The 21,519-nt window shown below is 40.8% G+C and overlaps 2 protein-coding genes across 4 annotated transcripts; one reads left to right on the top strand and one right to left on the bottom strand.

The window, feature by feature from the left end:
* On the top strand, nucleotides 2,857-5,632 carry LOC8062257. Of its 2 annotated transcripts, XM_002466750.2 has the most exons (3): nucleotides 2,868-3,191; nucleotides 3,529-5,210; nucleotides 5,282-5,632. In XM_002466750.2, the coding sequence occupies exons 2-3, from the start codon at nucleotides 4,933-4,935 to the stop codon at nucleotides 5,508-5,510; spliced, it is 507 nt and encodes a 168-aa protein (XP_002466795.2). In that variant the 5' UTR covers nucleotides 2,868-3,191; nucleotides 3,529-4,932; the 3' UTR covers nucleotides 5,511-5,632. The 2 variants fall into 2 exon arrangements, with proteins under 2 accessions (XP_021313266.1, XP_002466795.2); XM_021457591.1 differs by lacking the exon at nucleotides 5,282-5,632 and having other exon boundaries at nucleotides 2,857-3,191; nucleotides 3,516-3,910.
* LOC8062256 (cytochrome P450 87A3) lies at nucleotides 14,623-20,765 on the bottom strand. 2 transcript variants are annotated; one of them, XM_021455855.1, is made up of 9 exons: nucleotides 20,463-20,765; nucleotides 16,786-17,110; nucleotides 16,014-16,415; nucleotides 15,808-15,897; nucleotides 15,588-15,666; nucleotides 15,380-15,486; nucleotides 15,166-15,296; nucleotides 14,930-15,060; nucleotides 14,623-14,853 (listed from the first exon to the last, which is right to left on the bottom strand). In XM_021455855.1, exons 1-8 carry the CDS (start codon nucleotides 20,681-20,683, stop codon nucleotides 14,970-14,972), a joined length of 1,446 nt encoding a protein of 481 aa, XP_021311530.1. In that variant the 5' UTR covers nucleotides 20,684-20,765; the 3' UTR covers nucleotides 14,623-14,853; nucleotides 14,930-14,969. The 2 variants fall into 2 exon arrangements, with proteins under 2 accessions (XP_021311530.1, XP_002464219.1); XM_002464174.2 differs by having other exon boundaries at nucleotides 14,623-15,060.

Below are 21,519 nucleotides of genomic sequence, written 5' to 3'. Positions count from 1 at the left end.
GGAGGCATCGAAGTAATATATTATGAGGTGCATTCTAGAGAGCTTTGGACTAACCACCGATTTTTTTGGTTGTGCGCCAGATATGTCTGCAACTAGTAGTTGGTGAGATGTAGGGCACCAGATTTCTTCGATGTGGTCACCAAAGATATTCAGTGCTTACCGCTGAGATAGATCCTAATTACTATGTCTAGTTGGGGGATACTTATACTCGCATACCCAACCATTTGAAGTGTGTTGGAGCGGGTTCAAAGCGCAGTTGAGTTGAGGCTCATATCTAAGACACCACATGTGCTTAAGAGAAGATTAGGAATTAACAAAAGCATTAGAATTGGTGCTTAGGCTAGTTCAAGCCACATTAGCTCTTTGCTTTAGGTGTTTGTTGAGTGCACGCCGATGGCGTACGAGAGAAGAGAGGCCCTCGGTGTTTTAGCTGAAGCTCTACAAAGTGGAGATGGTGGAGGGAATCTAGGAGATACTTGGTAGAAAACCACTTGCATGGGGGAAAGGCTCTTGAACTATCCATAGAGTTGCCCGATTTGAAGCTTGGCCCTTGTGAGAGCATCCTTGTGAGGGGGCTCCAATGAGGATCAGTGGAAAGTATGAGCTTTCCAATACCTCAGTAAAAACAAGTCATACATGAAGTTCACATTCTCTAACTGTTTATATTCTACATTTACATTCTTGCATTATTCCTTGGTTGTATGCTTTTTTACCTTCATAGCCTAGCTTGCTAGGTTAGTTCATAGAATTAGAACTTAGGGCACAAAATTCTTTGGCATCCGACAAAGCAATACTTACAAAAATATATTGCATATCAAGATAGAACTTGAGTATGTTTTCATAAGTGGTTTTTGGTCTTAGTTTTAAGTAATTCAACCCCCACTCTTAAAGGCAACGGTTCCTTCACCGCATTTACGAGAAAAAGGTCAAGATTAAGGAGAATAATATTCTAGATTTAATTAGGATAATAAATTTGAGGTTAAGGTAATTTGTATTATAAATCAGGAGTAAATAAGATTCTAGTCCAATAATAGGAAGAAATTTAAATGGAAAAATAATACAGTTAAAGAGCAAAACTAAATAATATACATTCCAAATTAGGAAAATAACATTATTCCAAGTTTAGGAGAATAATATTCCACATTCATAAGAACATTGTATTCATAAAGAAAAACACTCAAGTCCAACAAAACAATATTATTTTTTAGAGAATAATATTTTAGGTTCACGTGAATGATATATATTCTAGGTCAAGAGATTATTCTTATCCACAACTAGAAAATTAAATCAATGAAAATGAATAGAATAATACTTTAGTCAAGGAGAATAATTTTTAGTTTAGAAAAAAAATATTTTCCATGCTTAGGCAACTAATATTCTATGTTTAGAAGAAAAGTATTTGATTCTAGGAGTGCAAAGGAAATAGAAACCAAAGAGAATAATGTCTCCAGCTTAGGAGAATAATATATTCCTATCTTAAGATAACAATATTCTAGTTCATGAGTAGAGAGAAAAATAAAAGAAAGAAAATGAAATGGAAGGATGAAATCTATTTGAATAAACAAAAGGATAATTAAAATGCCAAAGAAAATGAAAATAAAAGAAAAGAAAAAAAGGAGACTACGTTAGAATGGGGAAAAAATAAAAGAAAAGAAAAGAAAAGAAAAAAGTCCACTTTAGGTCCCTTAACTTTCACGAAAGTCTAATTTTCATCCCTGAACTCTAAAACCAGACAAAATACATCCCTTAACTTTTAAAAACGTGCACATTACATCCTTGACCTAGTTTTGAAAGCAGTTTTGTCTTTTTCTTTTTATTTATTTTGGCTGAATTTTTTGAAAAATCACATAAAAATCATAAAATAGAAAGCTCAATTTTTTTGAACTTCAGATGAGTAGATCTACATATTAAATATATAATATAGTATATTTTAGTATATATTTTCTTTATGCAGCTTTATATCTATGCTTTTCTGTAATTAATTAGACTATTTATAGCTACAGTTTCTATGGTCCAATTGTGATGAAATTTATATGGTGGGCTAATTATTCTATGATTGAGCTGTACTAAAACTTTTATACTCATTGGATCATGTATTACTTAGTTAGATTTATTTAGGTCTATGCTTGTTAAATCTTAATAAATCTATAACTAAGTTATACATGATCTAATGAGTATTAAATTTTTACCACAATTTAAATATATAGTAATTATCCCAACATAAAAAATTCATCATAATTGGACCATATAAACTATAGCTATGAACTATTCTAATTAATTATAGGAAAACACAAATCTAAAGCTACAACAAAAACTTTCTACTAAAGCATACTATATTATATAATCATTGTGTAGATCTACTTATCTGGAGTTCAACAAAATCAGATTTACTATTTTATGAATTTTATGTGATTTACTATAATTTTACAAATATTCAGCCGAAATAAATAAAAATGAAAAAGACAAAACAGCCCTTCAAAACCGCTCGTAACCATGTCAAGGACGTAATATGCACGGTTTCGAAAGTTGAGGGATGTATGTTACCCGGTTTTGAAGTTCAAGGATAAAAAACAGACTTTAGCGAAAGTTGAGATACCTAAAATAGACTTCGTCCAAAAGAAAATGTTCGGTGTGCCAAAAATACGTGTCCATGGATGGAAGAAATAAGGCCCAATGGCGCTTTAGGCTCCGACGCGTGCGTTGTGCGGCGGCAATAGCAATACAGTTGAATTTGGCCCAGGACTGAGAATGGTGGCTGTACAGCCATTGCTTCCGCGCTAATAGCAACTCCAGCCCACCTCCTATTTATACCCCTATTCTAGATCTAGGGACTTGGTTTAAAAAAATTAACTCTAGCCCACCTTCTATTTGGGTCCCTATTTTGAATGCCCTCCCCAGATCCAGCGGCTCCCTATCCCCTCTCTCTCTCTCTCCCGTCCGCACGCGCCGCCCCGCCGGCGGCCTCGCGGCCTCCCTCCTCCGCACGCGCCCCCGCACCAGCACCAGCACCGTCGCCACGGCCGGCCCTCCTCCACCGCACCAGCACCTTGAACAAGTGGATCGAGGAGCGGAACGCCGGCCGGGAGCACCTCGAGTTAAACTTCCGTTGGACGCGCCGCAGCCTCGCTGTCGTCGGCTTCTTCGGCCTCGCCGTCCCCATCCTTGTCTACAAGGGCATCGTCCGCGAATTCGTACGCACGTTCCATTCCCCTCTCATGAATCCTTTTCTTTTGCTGCACCTAGATTCAGATCGGGCTCTTGCTGTAGATAAGACGCATTCGTTGTGGAGGAATGATTTCTTTTTTTTTTTTCAACTTTCATCCAAATTGAATTGTGAAACTAGAATCCTTTTGCGGGTGAGAATGAGAATGGTCCTCAAATCAGGTTGAGAGAGTCGAGCCCATCCTGATATTGGTACTAATTTGTTGGCTTGTTGCTCATGCCATATACATTGGCTGCAATTACTTGTATGTGCTTGATAGAAGCCTTTTGGAATTTGGACTGAACATTTTTAGCTTCCCTGCTCAGGAATACCCAAGTGCCATCGTAGGTTCAGGAGGAGGATGTATGGGAGGCATGCATCGCAGCTGCTGAAGGAGATCGACTCCTCTGAGGCTGGCCAGCTTGCGCCATTCAACGTAATTCCTGCTTCTCTGTACTCACCTGCAGCTACTAGTTTGGAATCAGAGTGATTACTGCTTTTATCTCGTTTGTGTCTGTGGGAGGCTGCAATTCTGTATGATCTAGTGTGTTCTGTGTTTGATGGGTTAATTTGCGTGTGGAAAACCTTTTGTATCCTCAGTCGAAAGTATTGCTTTGGTAGCACCTTAAAATCCATGAATTGTCAGATCAAATATTGTTGGTTTTGCTGACAGATGTGCCTGCAAAGTTATATAATTTTTTTGAGCTACTGAGCCAGTGTCTTTTAGACTCCTCTCCCTTCTAAACATGTTAGTTAATATGTGTTATCCAAATTGGAAGAAACTCGTATTGGACCTGGACACCTGGTTTAATTCTCCATCAAGTTAGACACTCTGATTTAGCAACATGACAGTTAAACGAAAGAATGAACAACATGGTTGTTCAGCTCAGCACAATGATTTAGCACAACCTGTTCTTAGCAGGCTGGCTGCACAGATAATTACAAAATTTCTGCACTAAATGTATATGTACAGCCATGTGAAAAATGATAGCCATCAGTAACCCATCAAAGGATTCACCTGAAGATGTTGAAACTCGAGCATCCATCACACTCAGCTTTTCAATCTCAGCGACGTTGGCAAGGGGAGCATTCTGTATGAAGAATTATCTATCAGTTTTGGAACTTGAATAGTTAGGCAAATTCAGAGCACATCTCAAAATTAAAGTTCTCAATCGACATATTGGGGAAACAACCATATTGTCAAAATTATCTATTTGTTTGTAAAAATATTTTATTAGTGTATTAATTTCAGAAATTTACATATAACAATAGTAAGTAATATTGTCAGAACTATTTCAACTACTATAGATCCATGCAACATAACTCAAACAGTAAAATACTAGCTCTTTCACAAAATACTCTAGTGGCATGGCATATACTGTAGTCAGCAACCAAATCAATTAACCAAAGAAAAAATGCTATTAAAAAGGGTCAGGACAAGCATCATCTTTGTTCCCGGTACTACTCTTGTATACAATCAGAAAAATCACTGCTACTCAAAATAGTACATAGACATATTTGTCTCCTACCCATTGTTGACAAATAGCATATAGCCCCTTCAAAAACGATAAGAACGCAGTGCTGCTCTCCCAACACCATCAATCTTGCAACACCATTTAAACAGACAAGTGTCTCTAAAATTGATGCACTATATGATTCTTCAATATGGTGAAAACTTGAGATATTTGCCCTCACATGGATCACAGCAACAGAGGGTCGTCATGGGGTAAATGGGTATGTACCTGTCCAATGGCGAGAGGCACAGTGGGGAAAAGAACGATGAGCTTGGTGTCGAGGAAGATTGTCTGCAGGTTTTGGAGAACAGGGCAATCCTTTTGTCTGAAGATCGATCCTGCCAATGCCCACGGAAATCCCTCGCGCCGCGGTTGCAGGAGAGGAGCGCCGGCTGCGGCCGCGGGGGCAGGAGAGGAACGCACGCCGCGACCGTGGGGCTGGCAGCGGAGAGGAGCGCCGGCCGCAGGGTGCCGCCGACCGAGAACAAGCACAGGTACGCAAATGGATTTTGGGTGTTGGGCTGGAGTTGTATTTGATTTTGGATCCCTATTTTTTACATGCCAGCATGCAAATGGAAAAAATAGAGGCCCAATTTACATGCTGGGCTGGAGTTGCTCTAAAAGAATTTGTTACGAGAGTCATGACGGGCCAGATGGGCCAAAGAGGATTCATCACAGAACATAAAAGCTACTGGTACACAAAACTAGGATTCCAGCAAAAGCATAGGCTCATCTGTCAGCTTGAGCTCCGATGTTCAACGAGCTCTAAAGTGCGTGTACTGTATGATATATAAACTAGTGGCAGGTGTGCGCCTCCGCGCACGTGTGCGGTTGCTATCTGATATTTTGTTGGGCTTTGTATTTGTTGGACTTTGTTTACTTCTAATTTTTTTTTATAAAATAGAAATAGTTACAATTTCGTTTGTATTTGACAAATATTATCCAATTATAGACTAATTAGGCTCAAAAAATTTGTCTCGCAAATTATAGGTAAACTATATAATTAGTTATTTCTTTTATCTATATTTAGTGCTCCATGTATTTGCCGTAAAATTCGATGTGATGAAAAATATGAAAATTTTTGCAAAATATTTTAGGAACTAAACAAGGTGTAGTGGCCGTAGGCAAGCACAATGCAAGGAAAAAAGTAAGCGACGGACGCCGCGGAGGACGACGGTGAGCGGAGTGGAGACGATGAGGAGCAGAGGCCCAGAACAGAGGCAGCAAGGAAGTGAGGAGTGAGGTGGAAGACAGAGAGCACCGACCCAGAGGGAAGGAAGACGAAAGCGACAGTAGCAAGGACTAAGAGCGGTGCGATACACTAAGGCCTTGTTTAGTTCCCACCAAAATTCAAAAAGTTTTCAAGATTTTTCATCACATCGAATCTTACGGCACATGCATGAAGCACTAAATATAGACGAAAACAGAAACTAATTACACAGATTGCCTGTAAATCACGAGACGAATCTGCTGACCCTAGTTAGTCTATGATTGGATAATATTTACCACAAACATACGAAAGTGCTACAGTAGCGAATTCTAAAAATTTTTTACATCAAAATGAGGCCCAAAGGACAAGGTGAGCGAGAACGAAAGAAGCGGTCAACAACGGCAGCACAGGAGAAGGGATAGGAAGACCAGATTTAAAGCGGGTGGAGCAGCCTGCGAGATTCGAAGCGGGTGAAGCAGCTTCTGGCGAACAACAGCGCAAGCAACGGCAACCCTCAATCAAGCAAATCAAACGGCCGTAAGCATTTACGACGACGTGGTCATCGCTTCTTTGCAAGAATCGAACGCATTTTGTGGCTTTAGAAACGTTGAACATTTACCGTGGATACCAAGATAAAGAAAAGCTTGAAATTTTACGAATAGGGTGACCGTGTGTCAGCATGTTTTCCATTTAGGAGCTGTTTAGTTGGTGAATTTTTTTTAGTTTTGACTAACATAGCACTTATGTTTCTATTTGACAATTATTTTCTAATCATAGACTAATTAGTAGGCTTAGAGCACTCACAATGCAGACTCTATCATAGAGTCTAAAGTTATTTATTACCTCGAACAATGTGGACTTAGAGTCTAAATAAGACTTGGAGTCTTATTTTTTCTACCTCTTTCTTCAATAAATATACTGCCACATCAGCAAAATACCATAATAATGTATAATTAATTATCTTGGACTCTGTGATAGAGTCTTGCATGTGAGTGCCCTTAGAAGATTCGTCTTACAAATTACAAGTGAACTATGCAATTAATTATTTTTTATCTATATTTAATGCTGCATGCATGTGTTGAAAGATTTAATGTGATGAAAAAAATTTAAAAACTTTTGCAAAATATTTCATGAACTAAACAACCCCTTAGAGAAGAGGAGGCTGAGGTGGCGTGAGATCGAAACAGATCAATTTGCTTGGAACTTGGGTAGTAGTAGTATAGTACGAGGACAAGCTTGAAAATTAAACTTGTTGGCTAGTTATACGTGGGTGCCCAGCCCTTAGCAGCCATGTTCCCGGAACATAGGGTACGTGGTACGGGAACGTGGTACGCGGTACGACATTCTCATAAACTATGGAACGTAGGGGGTATATAGCTTCGTCTCGTTCCTTTAAGTTGTGGAACGCGTTCCACTTTCTAAAGGAACGTGTTTGGGACGTAGTGGTTGGCTCAGATAGTTTTACGTGTTGTTTTGAATCAAATGAGTTCGATTCCTAGCGTGATATAGTTTACTATTGTATTTTTGTTTCATTTAGGGCTGTCCAACTCCAACCTTAAGGCTCATTGCAGGTCTAGGCCAATGAGTCAATCACCATCTAGATTTTTCGCCGACCGCTCACGGACGGGCACGGCGCAGTATGCACACACACCACGAAGTTCCATAGTCGCTTGGGACTGATGTTTCTATGATTGCTCCTATATATGATTCGTGTTCCACCGCATTTGGGAACGATGTTCCATGATGTTCCCGTTCCACGTTTCGGGACGAAGTTCCCGGAACGGGGAACGTGCCCATGTTCCCGTACCCCGGCTGCTAAGGCCCAGCCATGTCGAGTGTTTAGATCAACGACATCCGAGCACAGGGATGAAGTTGATCTAACACTCGACACATTGATACTATATCTAGGAGTAAGTCTGAAGCAATCTTGCCCTAGATCGGTTCGGAGACATAAATAATTGAGTCATTGAAGCTTTCATGCGTCGGGTCTCGTTTCATGTCTGTCAATTCTGGGAGTCCACATACATTTTCTCGAGCCGCCAGGCTAGCCGTACGTTCTCCATGGTTCCTGTGTCCATCCTTTTATTTGGTCTGTACAGTATGCTCTACGATCATTGCAAGTACAGTGACATTCTGAAAGCGTTGGATGCATGATAAGGACATTAGCAGTCCGGACGTCGTCTTGGTCAAAAAAGACAAAAGAAGAAGAAAATATCTGCGTTTCAGTAAATATCAGCTGCCTAAGCACTCAAATTCCTCGTGCCTACAGTAGAACCCACACGTTGGATTTTCAACAAGCAAATATGAGCGCTGATTTCAGTCAAAAAGGATGTTTAGTTACTCTCAAATAAACTTGTTGCTTATTTTTATATTACATCAACAAAATATGAAATTAGTACTAAATATTTACAGAAAAATATATCATAATTATTTTTAGCGATCTGATTGAGTTATTTGGAATTTATTTGTTCCTATATTCCTAGTATTTGTAGTCTATGGTTGTTACACCCAAAATTTGATTTCAGATTAATAGGATTTAATTTGATTTAATTAAGTATTTTTGAGAGCATTTAAATTTAGCACTTAAATAATTTTGTGGAAAATAAAATTTATCATAAGTTTTAGAAACATGTTGTTGCATTCATGTTGGAGCACATTTTATTCTATGCTTGTTGTTTTTTTATGAGAATTTATTTTGCACACAAAACTCTATTGAAAAAGAAAATAGAAAAAAAAAGAGAAAGTAAGCCTCTCAGGCCGCAGCCCGAGCATCCCCTCTCCCCTTCGCCTCGGTCCAGCGCGGCCCAGGAAGCCCGCGCGCTGATTTCCCCTTCCTCCTTCACTGCCAGCTGGGCCCTGCCCCTTCTCTCACTGCGACGCGGAACCCACACGCCAGAGCCCTTCCTTCTTCTCCCAGCTGTGAAGGATCGGGACTCCGATCCCGGGAATTCGATTCGTGATTTCTTGCCAACACGCGCAAAACCGAGCCCCATAAAGTCTTAGGTCAACCTCCCTGTTCCCTCTTTGCGTCCAAGTGGAGAAACCGAGCCCTAATCGCCGTATATTTTTTTCCTGGGAGCGGATCTCACCGTGAGCTCTCCCGCCGCCGCGCGCTCCTCCTACTTCCTTTAGGACCGAACCGAGGACGCACTTCGCGGTGAGCTGCTCGTCTTCCCGGAGTTTTTCTTTCTCGAAACGGTGATCGGAAACGAGAAGTCACTGTGCGCCGAAGACGAGCTCCCGGTGGCGCCCATGGCGCCCATGACGCGCCACCGTGCCGGAGCTGGAAACCGGCCGGGCTGTGCGGAAAGCGAACTAGCACTTTGGTTTTGCTTATAAAATATTTATTTTAACTCTGTTTTTGTCCGTTCAAATTTCGTTGGATTCGTATTTACGAGCACTACATGTTAGAATTATTAGTTTTATGTTTTGAAACTTTTTAATTTCCTGGTACTAGTTAATTAATTATTTCTCTATAGGAAATCTTGGAAAATACATAACTTCTCCGTTTTAATTTCAATTTTTGTCAACTTTACGTTTGTGTGATCGTAGCGCTGCGTAGAATATTTTCATAAACTTTTATCTTTGTTTTCCCACTGGTTGGTGTAATGTTCTAATTATATCTTGTTTGCTTCGTGTATGATTGTCTATATTAGATTGCGTGTTGTTGATTGATGATCGGTTATAGACGGTGAGCCGTACGTTGGTGACCAAGACCAAGCTTTTGAGGACCAGCAGGCTCAGGAGAGCTTTGAGCAAGGCAAGTATAACTTGGGATCATCCTTGTTACCTATTCACATATGCATGCTATCACCTTGTCGACCTTAGCAAAATCATAGATGATTGTTACCTGTATTCCTTGCTACCTACTTGATATGCATTTGGTGTAGATGTGCTAGTGCTTGATATAATCCATGATCTTGTAAGATGATTACTAGCTATGCAATGAACATAAAAGAATGACAAATAACTGTATGAGATCTTGTCTGTACGTGATCATCCGGGATAACAGTGCAACCATGAGGGCTATAATGGCTCTGGCTTTAGCTCAGTATGGAGACCTTTTCTAGCTTGTTAGAGGTTACCCGAAAGGGCGGAGGCTGAACCGACACAGGTATAGTGCGAGTGAAAGGTCCTTGTTTGGTTTTGGTAATTGAGTGACAACTTAGGTGGACTAATAGTGTTTATGTGAGATACACAGGAGATTAGTCCACAGGTGATTATATGATGATGGAGGAGCTCATTGCATATGAGACATGACATGGAGTCATGTGACCAAGGTGGAGAAGATCAAGATGAGGCTTGGCTTGATGGACCGGTTGCAAGAGTGAAGGGCAAGTCGGAGGCTTTGAAGCGAGGGACCGCGTGTGACGGTGAAGCTTGAGCAAGACTTGGCGCCGATGGACCGAGGCAACGGTGAAGAGCAAGTGAGGTCAAGATCGATGAACCAATACGGTCATGTGATGATATGAAGTGGATCATATCATTTGGTGATTGGTTGATGCATGTGTTGCATCAACATTGGAGGAGATGGAATGGAAAGCGCAAGGCAAAGGTATAACCTAGGGCATTTCCATTTCACCGGTCATAGGTGTGTAGAGAAGTTTATGACCGGATTTAGGATAGATGGCCGTACTATCAAGAGGGGCAAACTTGTTTGCATATCGGTCATCTAGTGCCACTTGAGCGATCTAACTTTGCATACGTGTTAGGATCGAGTGGCGTGGCAAGTTTGAGAGGCTAACTCCTTTGGGAAAATGTTTGTGAAAATGCTAACACACATGCACATGGTGGTGTACACTTGGTGGTGTTCGGCGCTTTTGAGAAAATTAAGTGTATATTTTCTATTGCGCCGGTGGGAAATTTAGAGAAGTCGCGGGAGTGTTTTCTCACTGAGAAACACTCACCGGACGCTGAGTGCGGAGGCACCGGACGCTGGCCTCAGCGTCCGATGAGCTTGACCCTGCTAGGGTTAAGCACCGGACGCACTCTGAGAGCGTCCGGTGGTTAGCGTCCGGTGTGAGGGGTTTTTGCAACCCTCTCTGCGCACGAGTCCGGTGAGCACCGGACCGTCCGGTGCCTAGCGTCCGGTGAGGTCGCGAGTTTGACAAACTCTCTGCGCACGAGTCCGGTGAGCACCGGACCGTCCGGTGCCCATCGTCCGGTGGTGCTGTGCAGGCGCGCGTGCGCAGTAGCCGTTGGCGGCAACGGTCGACTTCAAACGGCTAGTGACACGTGGCGGTCAGCAGAGCACCGGACGCTGGGTGTTGAGCGTCCGGTGGCTCCCTGTGAGCGTCCGGTGCCCACGTGTTTCGTCCAGTGAAGGGGCAACGGCTAGTTTAGCTCTTGGGGCTATAAATAGAAGTGGTGGCCGGCCTTGGCTGGTGCTGAGCACCCTTGGGACTTAGTGTCCATGCTTGGGGAGTGCTAGGAAGGCCTCTAACTCACTTGTGCTTGCAAGAGTGCGAATCAATAGCGAGTGAGTGATTCTAGTGCGTTGCATTGAGAGATTGCATCGAGTGGCACTAGGTGTTCGTGTTGCAAGCCGGTGGTGCTTGTTACTCTTGGAGGTTGCCACCTCCTAGACGGCTTGGTGGCTTGTGACTCCGTCGAAGCACGCAAGGAGATTGTGCGGTGCTCCGGAGAAGAGATTGTGAGGGGTACGGTGCTCACCCCGCGGGGATCGCGAAGAGCAACTCTAGTTGAGCGAGACGTGAAGAGCGACAAGTGGTCCGGCCGGGTCAAGTGCTAGAGTTTGTGGTAAGCACTCCACGTGGGAGAGTGTGACTTGCGGGTCACCACTTGCAAGAGGACCGGCGGCAACCTTGGAGCTTGTCTCAATGGGGACGTAGCTTGGTGGCAACCAAGTGAACCTCGGGAGAAAATCATCGTGTCAACATTGTTCTTCCAGTTGGTTTGCAAGTCCCTAACACAAGCTTGTTCTTACGTTCATATACTTGTGCTTGTGTAGTTGCTCTTGTAATTAGTTAGCTTGTGTAGCTTGCTAGTTACCTTCTTGCTTGTGTAGCTAGAAGTAGTTCCCTTGCGTGACTAATTTGGTTTGTGTAACCTTGTTAGTCACATTGCTTAGTTTGTGTAGCTAAGTAAGTTGTGCTCTCTAATTTGGCATTAGTTGCCTTATTATTGAGCTTGCTAGTGAGCTTAGGCTTTGTGCGCTTTGCCTCACTAGTTTGTGTAGGAGCTCCCTCGGTTTGTAAAGTACTAGTTGCATAGGTTTGTGTGACCTTGCTCCTAGATTTGATTAGGTGAGCTCTTGCTTAGGTAGCACCTTGCTTGCTTGTTTAGGATCTTTTCAAGGTGCTAGAGAACTTAGATAGAGGGGTGTAGTCTTGGCTAGACCGATAGTTTTAATTCCGCATTTGTTTCGGTTAGCCGGCGTAATATATTTTAGAAAGGACTATTTGAGCCTCATGAACCCCTTGACAATTGCTATTTAATTATGAACATGCTATCCACCATTAAAAGCTAAATGCAGTCAAACCAGTGTCAGCTATTTGAGCCTCATGAACCCCTGGTTATACTTGTTGAGTACGATATGTGCTCACTCTTGCAATTTCCCAACACCTTAGGATATGATAATGAAGAAGACTGGAATGAGGATTATCGTTATGAGTACTAGGTTTGGAGTCAACCAGTCAACAGTGTCCCTGTGTGGAGCTTCCGTCGAGAGCGTTGTTTACTTTATGCTATCATTTTTGTATGAGACTATGTGATATCTTATATTCCGCTATGTAATAAACACTGCAATGGTACATTTGAGATTTGTCTACTTATGTGTGCGACTGTTTCTGGGGCACATGTAAGTCTTTTATGCATCCTATTTTGTTCTTAAAATATGGGTGTGACAATGGTCATGTACATTATCTCTATTTCAATTATAGTTTTCAACTATTAAACCATTTGGAGTACACAATAGACTGGAAAAGAAAACACCAACCTGTAGGTAACATGTTTCACCATATATAGTTTGTATCTAGGCATTGCAACTAGTATTCATTTGCTAGCCCTCAATTTTTTTTTGGTTAATTCAACTCCAACATATTTGGTATTATTTTTGCATTTGGTTGATCTTTGAGTTCAATAAAGAACAAAACGATAACTGTATCAATTACAGGCACAACAAAGAGCAATAAAACACTAGAAACAATTACAACTACATCCAAATAACTTCAAACATTGCAGTAACAGATAGATTGTATTTTTATAAAAAATGCCATGGGTTCCACTTTTTTATTTAAAATATATAGAAAATGAATTTAATAAAGTAAACTATCTTATTATTTCTAGAAATGTAAAACTAAATTTGAACAACTTACAAGTTAAATGTCTAAAATCAGACTCAAGGAAAGGTGGGCTAGCTAACCACACAAGAACTTTTCCCTTAATTCAAGGAATTAGAGAACTTGATGCACTCCAACATGAACCCTGCTATATTATAGGTGCCACTACTATAGCAACGACTGACAGGGAGTAGGGGAAGGCCCTGTCGATGTTTGGACTAACATGCTTAATATAATGTATTTTCACCACCCGTCTCTCCAAGTCTAGCCTTGTGACCATGTGTAAGAAAAGCAATGTAAGTGATGACTCCATCGATGAAGAAGAAAACCTACTTCACTTTCTCCATGAATAAGAGAGGCTTTTTAAAAAGACAATCTAAAGAAATTAAGGCCCTCAAAGAAATTAAAGAACAACTCAGTCCAACTTTATCACTCATTATGAATCACTGCTTAACAATTTTCATTTCTTAGACAAGGAGCATTGTGACTTTAATCCAAATTTGTGGTCGTTAATACAAAAGAGCCCCCCTTGTGCATGAATCAATATACCTAAAGGTCAATTTCTATTTCTAAGGTAATGCCTCCACCTTTGGTGATCTAACCACTTGCAATGGAGTTTGTATTGAGAAAGTTCTTGAAGAAACTTGTGGTGACTTCATTGTAGATGAGAATGCCAAGATAATGTAAGTGGTGGAGAGGCTTAAGAAGGTCAAGCACACTATGAAGGATACCTAACTCAATGAGGACCATTTGAGTCAAATAACCTAAACCGAGTGTCATCCACTTGACCAACTGCAGGTTGTCCGTTTTGGACTCGGCTTGGATACTCGGAGCCCATGTAATTAATCTACTACTAGTTGCGCTAGGTGGTGTACATACCATGTTTTTAAATGGAGGCCTTAGCTATTCCACTATGTAGAGGTAGTTTAGAGATGGAAATCATGAACAATAATCATATTAGGGTGGAGCAATGTTGAGTTCTCGGTGATGAGGCTCCATCTTCAATGGCTCAACCAAACACAAGCATGGAGCAACTGCCCCGTGGTATCCACAAAACCCTCTTCAATTGCATTGTCTAACTAGGCTAGGATGTTGTTTGCAATGGACCTGCGACATGGGTGTTGTTTTAGTTGGACTCGAGCCAATCGAAGGTTGTCAGTGTGATGTTGGGCATGCTATGAGACTACCTGGCGATCCTTAACATCCTCAAGACATTACGAGTAAACCGCTGAAGGATTGTATAAGTCAGGAGGACTATTTTCAAGCGATCAAATATAAGCTCTATACCGTCTTCAGTGTCTAGCTTGGCCAAACACATCATACCTGACATGTTTGTAGGACTGTATGTACACCAAACAACCAAGTTTTTTGCATTGAATTGGACATATTACAAGATGTTTAACCAATTTGTACTCACGAACATAGTTGTTACACAGGGGGTGAAATTTACTCTATTATTGTTTATAAGTTCAAAAAATTAAACACATACTCCCTCGATCTGTTTATAAAGCAAGTAGTTCTCACTAGCTATCATTGTAGTACAATATTGCCCAGTGCTCTTGAAACATAGTTTGGTCGAATAATCTATCACATCATTATTGAACTTTAAGCCTTTTCTCCTTCACCCTATAAATATAAATATAATTGTTCTTATTTGTATTTATTTAGTCATAACTACTACTCATAACATAATTGTTAATACCATGCGCATAATTTCTTGATAGGGTTTCTAGAACCACATTTCAGATTTTTGGAAGAAGTTGGATGTGGAAGCCATCTGGAAATTGCAGCCCTGGATAGAATACCATTGTCCCACCACTGACGGTTTTCCACCTATTGACGAAAACAAAATATTGATTTTGTCATACAGTTGATAAGTACTTTTGTATAGTGATGAACATTTTATAGCTCTCTCTGTAAAAGGGAGAGCTTTTTTACCTGTAATTTCTGACCAAGTAATGGAGGAACATAGCCATTTGCATCTTGGAAAAATCAGCACCAGCACATAGCCGCAAACCACCCCCAAAGGCCATAAAGTCCTTAGAGGCACCGACTGGTTCAGGAATATTCTATACACATAATGCACACCTGTGTGATCTTTGGGCCAAGGATTAATCTGTTGATTTGATTTGAGTTTATTTCACATATATACCTTCCATCTCCATGGATTGAACACTGAGGGGTCCTCGTAAACCTTCATATTCAAGTGCGATGCTAGTGGACAGATCATGATCTTTGATCCTTTTGGAATTGTGTACCCTGAGTGCATAATATGTATAACATGTTTCATTTATATTCTCTTAAATATGTAGTAGGAAATGTAGATAGAAGATTTTTTTATTGGACATGATTATGCATACCATTTGTGTGCACATCCTGATCTGCTTTCCTGAACATGACTAGAGCAATGTTTGCCAGCCTTAGAGATTCATGTATAACCTATGTGATATAGAAGGGCCCGATATAGAAAGCATATTAGTCCAAGATAACCATTTGAATTCTGCCATGCATGGACAAGATATATTTGCATTGTGCATTTTCCAAATTGATTTTCTTTTTGACAATTAGGTCAGTACATACATGAGATGTGAATTTCATAGACTTGTACTCCTCCCACGTGATATCGGAGTCCCGATCAACCCTTCTTTCCAGGATTCTTTCATGCTCCTCCTGGAAATTAACATCACAGTCAAATACGAACTCGATGTAAACGTTGGTGTGTGTTCTGATACATAACACAATCAAATAATTATGGGAACAGTGTTTAAATAAATTAATCTACTTACTGTTAGTTCTTGCAAAGCTTTGGGGTTGTCCGTCAAATACTTGAGTATGACGGTTAATACCATCGACGTCGTCTCATGGCTTGCAAAGAGCATCGCGAACAGCAAGTCCAACGCGGTGCTCTTGTCCATCATAGGGTTTGGCTTGTTCAATTCATCGATCACAAGATCGAAGAAATCCACGGTCTCGCGCTCCGCTGCGTTCCTACGCTCACCGAGTTGCTGCTTCAGCACCTTCATAACGTTCTTGCGTCCCTGCATGCATCTGTAGAAAGTTGTGCCAGGAATGGGAACTGGGAATGAGAGTAGCCCCGAAGTCCAGTCGTGGAAGCATTCCCACAACCTTCCCCCTGATGCTGCATCATCATGGCTGATCAGCTTCTTTGCAGTGACGCCAAATATCATCTGCAGAGTGAAGACTCATAAGCATAAACACACGGGACGTTGGCACATGCACTTCGATTGGCTCTATTGTTATTAGGTGGTGTTTGGTTAGGGGTGTTAAAATTTAATAGGTATCATAGCATTTTCGTTTTATTTAACAATTAGTGTATCTAATTATGGATTAATTAGGTTCAAAAGATTCGTCTCGTAAATTATTCTCTAGCTGTGTTTCTAGGGGTATTAAAATTTAACAGGTGTTGTATTTTTAGTTTTGTAAATATACTTCATGTATGTATCTAAACATTTGATGTGATAGGAGTTAAAAAAAAAACAGGAGCAACCAAACAGGACCTTACTATAGAAAGAGGAAGCTAATTAATAAGGAACTAACCCTGGAGATGGCCGTCCTGACCTCGACGTCCGGGCGGTCGAGCCATGAGCGGAGCTCGTCGCGCGCGCTCCGCTGCACGTCGTGCAGCAGCACGGAGCGGATGGTCTGGTGGCCGAAGAGGCGGAGCACAAGGGTCCTCATGTGGCGGTGGAGCACGCCGATCTTAGAGGTGATGTTGTCGGCGCCGAAGACGCGCATGAAGGAGGGTGGGTACCAAATCTGGAAGCCACGCTCCTCCTGCTTCAGGATATGAGCGTTCAGCTCCGCGTCCAGCGACACGACGAGGTCCTCCCCGACTAGGCTCGTCCGGAAGATGGGGCCGTACCTGCAAACTCCAACAAGTCCAAGCATGGACATCGATCCATTACGTACTAGCTAGCATGCAATTTCTTTGAGTTTTTATAACCACGCACGTACGTACGGACGTGATTAGGGCCTTGTTTAGTTCCTGAATGAAAAAGTTTCGTGACACTGTAGCACTTTCGTTTGTTTGTGGTAATTATTGTCCAATCATAGATTAACCAGGCTCAAAAGATTCGTCTCGTCAATTTCGATCAAACTGTGCAATTAGTTTTTATTTTTATCTATATTTAATACTCCATGCATATGTTTAAAGATTCATGTGACGGGGAATCTTGAAAATTTTTGGGATTTTGGGTGGAAGTAAACAAGGCCTAGTTATAAATCGCTCAGGAACAATGCATCTAGCCATCTAGCTATAGGGGTTGTAACGAGGTCATCGTCGATCGAAGACAAATATACATTGGCGGACTCAGGCCTAGGGCCACTAGGGCCTTGGCCCTAGTCATAGTCTAGATATTCTAGGTACAACTTTTTAATTTCTAGACCAGGTTTATTTTCCAAAAAAATTCTAAATTTTTTATAACATCGAATCTTTAGACATATACATGGAGTATTAAATATAGACGAAAATATAAACTAATTGCATAGTTTGCCTATAATTTATGAGAAGAATCTTTTGAGTCTAGTTAGTCCATGATTAGACAATAATTATCAAATACAAACAAAAGTGCTATAATAGCCAAAGCCAAAAAATTTCGTGAATTGAACAATGCCTTTGTTTATCAGAGTTTAGCCCAATAGCTTTAACGCCAACCAGTCTAGGCACATTAGGAATCGACGCCTCTTCTCTGGTTGTCTCGACCTCTCGCTTGGATGCTTTATGAAGTAATTGAATCCCCTGCAGTTCTTCTACTACATATATTCTGATCTTAACAAAAAGAAAACTCTACCATAAATCTTGAATGGATGGACAATGTTGCAATACTTTCTGACGCTACAAGATATATTTAGGCTACAAATCCATTGTCATTAAGTAAGGTTACTTTTTTGTTTGTCTTTTTTTATTAACTCTCACATCTCATGTCTAGATTTAGGCATTACTGAAAAGAACATGAAAAATGTGAATGTAGTAGGTCATTGCTAGGAATTTATTTTTTAGTTCAATGTTGTATTCTTGTCATTGCTAAGTATTTATTTTTATAGTTTAATGTTGTATTCTTTTGTATGGCGATATGTAGTTGGAGAACTTCTTGATCTAAAAACTTTTCTTTGTAATAACAATTTATATATATATGACACATAGATTATATAGATGATGGTGTAGTTTTTGGCTTTTTGCTACTAGGATTTGGCCCTAGTCATAACCAAATCCTGGGTCCGCCACTGCAAATATAGTCATTCGTTCGTCTCCAAAATGCAATTGCAAGATATGTTTCAGTTTTATCCTAATAAGTCATACTCATATGACTCTAAGTTTGACTAATAAGTTTATGAAAAGCAGATGTACTAGTTCTGAACATGTGACCCCTTTGTACGGGCGTTCTATAGCCCCGGCCCGTTGAATAGCCTATGCAACCACGAAAGCTACCTAAAGAGGAAGCTATATTGTGATTTACTAGTATATATACACTTCCGGGAACGTGTTAAAAATTGGACACTCGGCAAAGATTAGTTTTATCGAGTGTTGTACTAGGTAAAACGTGACACTCGGCAAAATAACCCTTTGCCGAGTGTTCGACACTTGGTAAATAATAACTAGGTAAAATGGACATTTGCCTAGTGTACGACACTCGGCGAAAATTTACACTCGACAAATTGGTGCTTTGCTGAGTGTCAACCACACGGCAAAATTTTACTCTCGGCACCCCATGACAACAGCTGACGGCTGTCGCAGGGTTGACACTTGGCAAAGACATGCTTTGCCGAGTGTCTACCCCTGACACTCGACAAACTTTTTTTTGAGTTTTGATCTCCAAAATTTTTCGCTGGTACTCCTACAGTTAATTAAACTACATGTTAAAATTTGGCATGTTTTTCTAAGTGTTTGCTATATTTAGTCAATTTATTTCATTTAACTGATTTTTTAGTAATTCAAATTTGAACTGGAAGTCACTCGAATAATGGAAAAAAATAAATTAAAAAAATGATATTCTTGTTATTGAGACTAATTTAAGGCTGTATCCAAGAATAGACCACCAAATTCGAACATCTTATTCATGGAACATGACTACAAATTTGCGGGCGAGTTGGTTTTAAAATCTATAAAAAGCAAACAAAGTTTAAAAATCATAAAACTTGTCAACATGTCATGATATCCTATGTAGAGGCTTTGATAAAAATTTGATAAGGTTTCGTGGAAGTTGTGACGTAGGATGCTTATAAATCAAGACATCTCCACATACGATATCATGTCATATGTTTGGATATGTCAAGGTTGTAAGCATGATACGTCACAACTTTCGTGAAACCTTATCAAGTCTTTATCATAGGATCCACATACGATATCATGACATGTCAACCAAGTTTATGATTTTCTAACTTTATTTGCTTTTTATAGATTTTAAAACCAACTCATCCGCAAGTTTGTGGTCATGTTCCGTGAACAAGATCTTTGAATTTGGTGCCTGGATAGGGCATTAATTTAGTCTCAATAACAAGAATATCATTTGTTCATTCATTTTTTCCATTATTCGAGTGACTTCCAATTCAAATTTGAATCCAAAAAATTAATTAAACAAAATAAGTTTACTAAATATAGCAACCGTCTTGAGAAACATATCAAATTTGAATTTGTAGTTTAAGTTATTGTAGGAGGACTAGAAAATTTTTCGAGGTCAAAATAAAAAAATTATTAGTTTGCCGAGTGTGAAGCTATGACACTCGGCAAAAAAAAATTGACTTTTTTTCAAAAATTAACTTTGCCGAGTGCTAGATCGGGGCACTCGACAAAGCATCGTACCCACAGACACACACACCTTATCCACACACACATGCACACATACACGCACTTTGTCGAGTGTCGACCACCTAACACTCGGCAAACCTGGTCACTTTGCCGAGTGTTTTTGCCTTGACACTCGGCAAACTACCACAATTTGCTGAGTGTTAGGTGGTCGACACTCGACAAACTAAACCTAACGACAGCTCCTCCCTTCACAATATCTTTACTTTGTCGAGTGTCGGAGCGGTACTCGATAAACTCTTTGCCGAATGTCCGACAAAGAACACTCAGCAAAGCGTCCTTTGCCGTTTTTTTGCCGCGTGCGCTTTGCCGAGTGTTACACTCGGCAAAGTGTTTGCCAAGTGTTTTAGAACTTTGCCGAATGCCTGGGGCACTCGGCAAAGCCATCTATTCTAGTAGTGATATAGTATACCTCTCCAACCGTTTCTCGAAGAAGGGTGGCAATAGCCCAAGAGTTGAGGACGCTGCCAAGTAGTGGAGCGTCTCTCCAATGAACGGCAGGCCCCTCGACCCCGGTGGCAGCCTCGCTCCTTCGCACGTTCGGCCGCCGTTCCTCCTTCTCAAGACCAAGATAGCTCCCACTCCCAGAGCCAAGCAGGTCACAGATACAGAAACCAAGTAATGCATCGACATTACTCTACTAAAATGTAGCTCAAGTAGTGTCTATGTATAAGGGGACTCAGCTACCTTTCAGCTTTGGATTTGCTTTTTATGTTTGCTCGCGGCGATGCCTTTTATATATAGATGTAGCAGCTAGCAGCTGGTAGCTTGCAGGCCTAGCTAGGAGGACCTAAGTAGCGTACACTGTTACGCGCAGCAACCTATATATCAGGATATCGAGCACTAATCATGATCATTATTCATATGCAGTGCAGGGGTGGACCATAGAAACCCTTTTTTCAGACCCCGAATGTCCATCGAGGTCACACTACTGCAAATCAGCAGCCGAGAGGACAAACGGAGAATAGGATGGGCAACCAATTATCAGCTTTTGATTGATCAGGTGAGAGATAGGAGATAGCACAGAGTCAGCAGTAGTACTGGTTCGTTTCCTTCCTCAGGCAGCCAACCACGTACATATGTACCCCACTCCAAATCGATTTATTTCTCTCTGTGGTGTCTGCTCAAGTTAAGAATCAGTCAATCTCACTCAATCCTATCCGATTGTCATTGGTTCCTTCCACAAAAATTCTTCAATCTCCGTGGAAAATAAATTTCTCCTGCTCTAATATAACGATCACTATAATAATTCGTCCAACCAATCAAGCTTTCAGGGCTTTGGTAATTTGGGTCTTCAACTATGCCAACTCTATTATATGCACTGGATTGTCCATCAGTTCATTCTTCTTTTCAACGTATCATTTGGTGTGCACGGTCTACCTAACTAACTTTTTGGATTCCACGATTACCAGCACTTCGTGGCCATCTTACTAGATTCCACCATGATCCAACATGCCTGATGATAAACT

The sequence above is a fragment of the Sorghum bicolor genome, chromosome 1 (assembly GCF_000003195.3).
Source record: "Sorghum bicolor cultivar BTx623 chromosome 1, Sorghum_bicolor_NCBIv3, whole genome shotgun sequence".
NCBI classification, from domain to species: domain Eukaryota; kingdom Viridiplantae; phylum Streptophyta; class Magnoliopsida; order Poales; family Poaceae; genus Sorghum; species Sorghum bicolor.
Note: the sequence above shows the minus strand (reverse complement) of the source record. Positions and strands in the feature narration are given on the sequence as shown.

Bases quoted from the DNA above. Each gene is read 5' to 3' on its own strand.
- LOC8062257 (XM_002466750.2), top strand. From the start codon at position 4,933: ATGGGTATGTACCTGTCCAATGGCGAGAGGCACAGTGGGGAAAAGAAC. The intron at 5,211-5,281 runs GTACGCAAATGG...TTTACATGCCAG, and splicing joins CCGACCGAGAACAAGCACAG to CATGCAAATGGAAAAAATAG.
- LOC8062256 (XM_002464174.2), bottom strand. From the start codon at position 20,683: ATGTCGATGCATTACTTGGTTTCTGTATCTGTGACCTGCTTGGCTCTG. The intron at 15,898-16,013 runs GTAAGTAGATTA...GTTAATTTCCAG, and splicing joins AAGCTTTGCAAGAACTAACA to GAGGAGCATGAAAGAATCCT. The intron at 15,061-15,165 runs GTAAAAAAGCTC...TTTCGTCAATAG, and splicing joins TACTTGGTCAGAAATTACAG to GTGGAAAACCGTCAGTGGTG.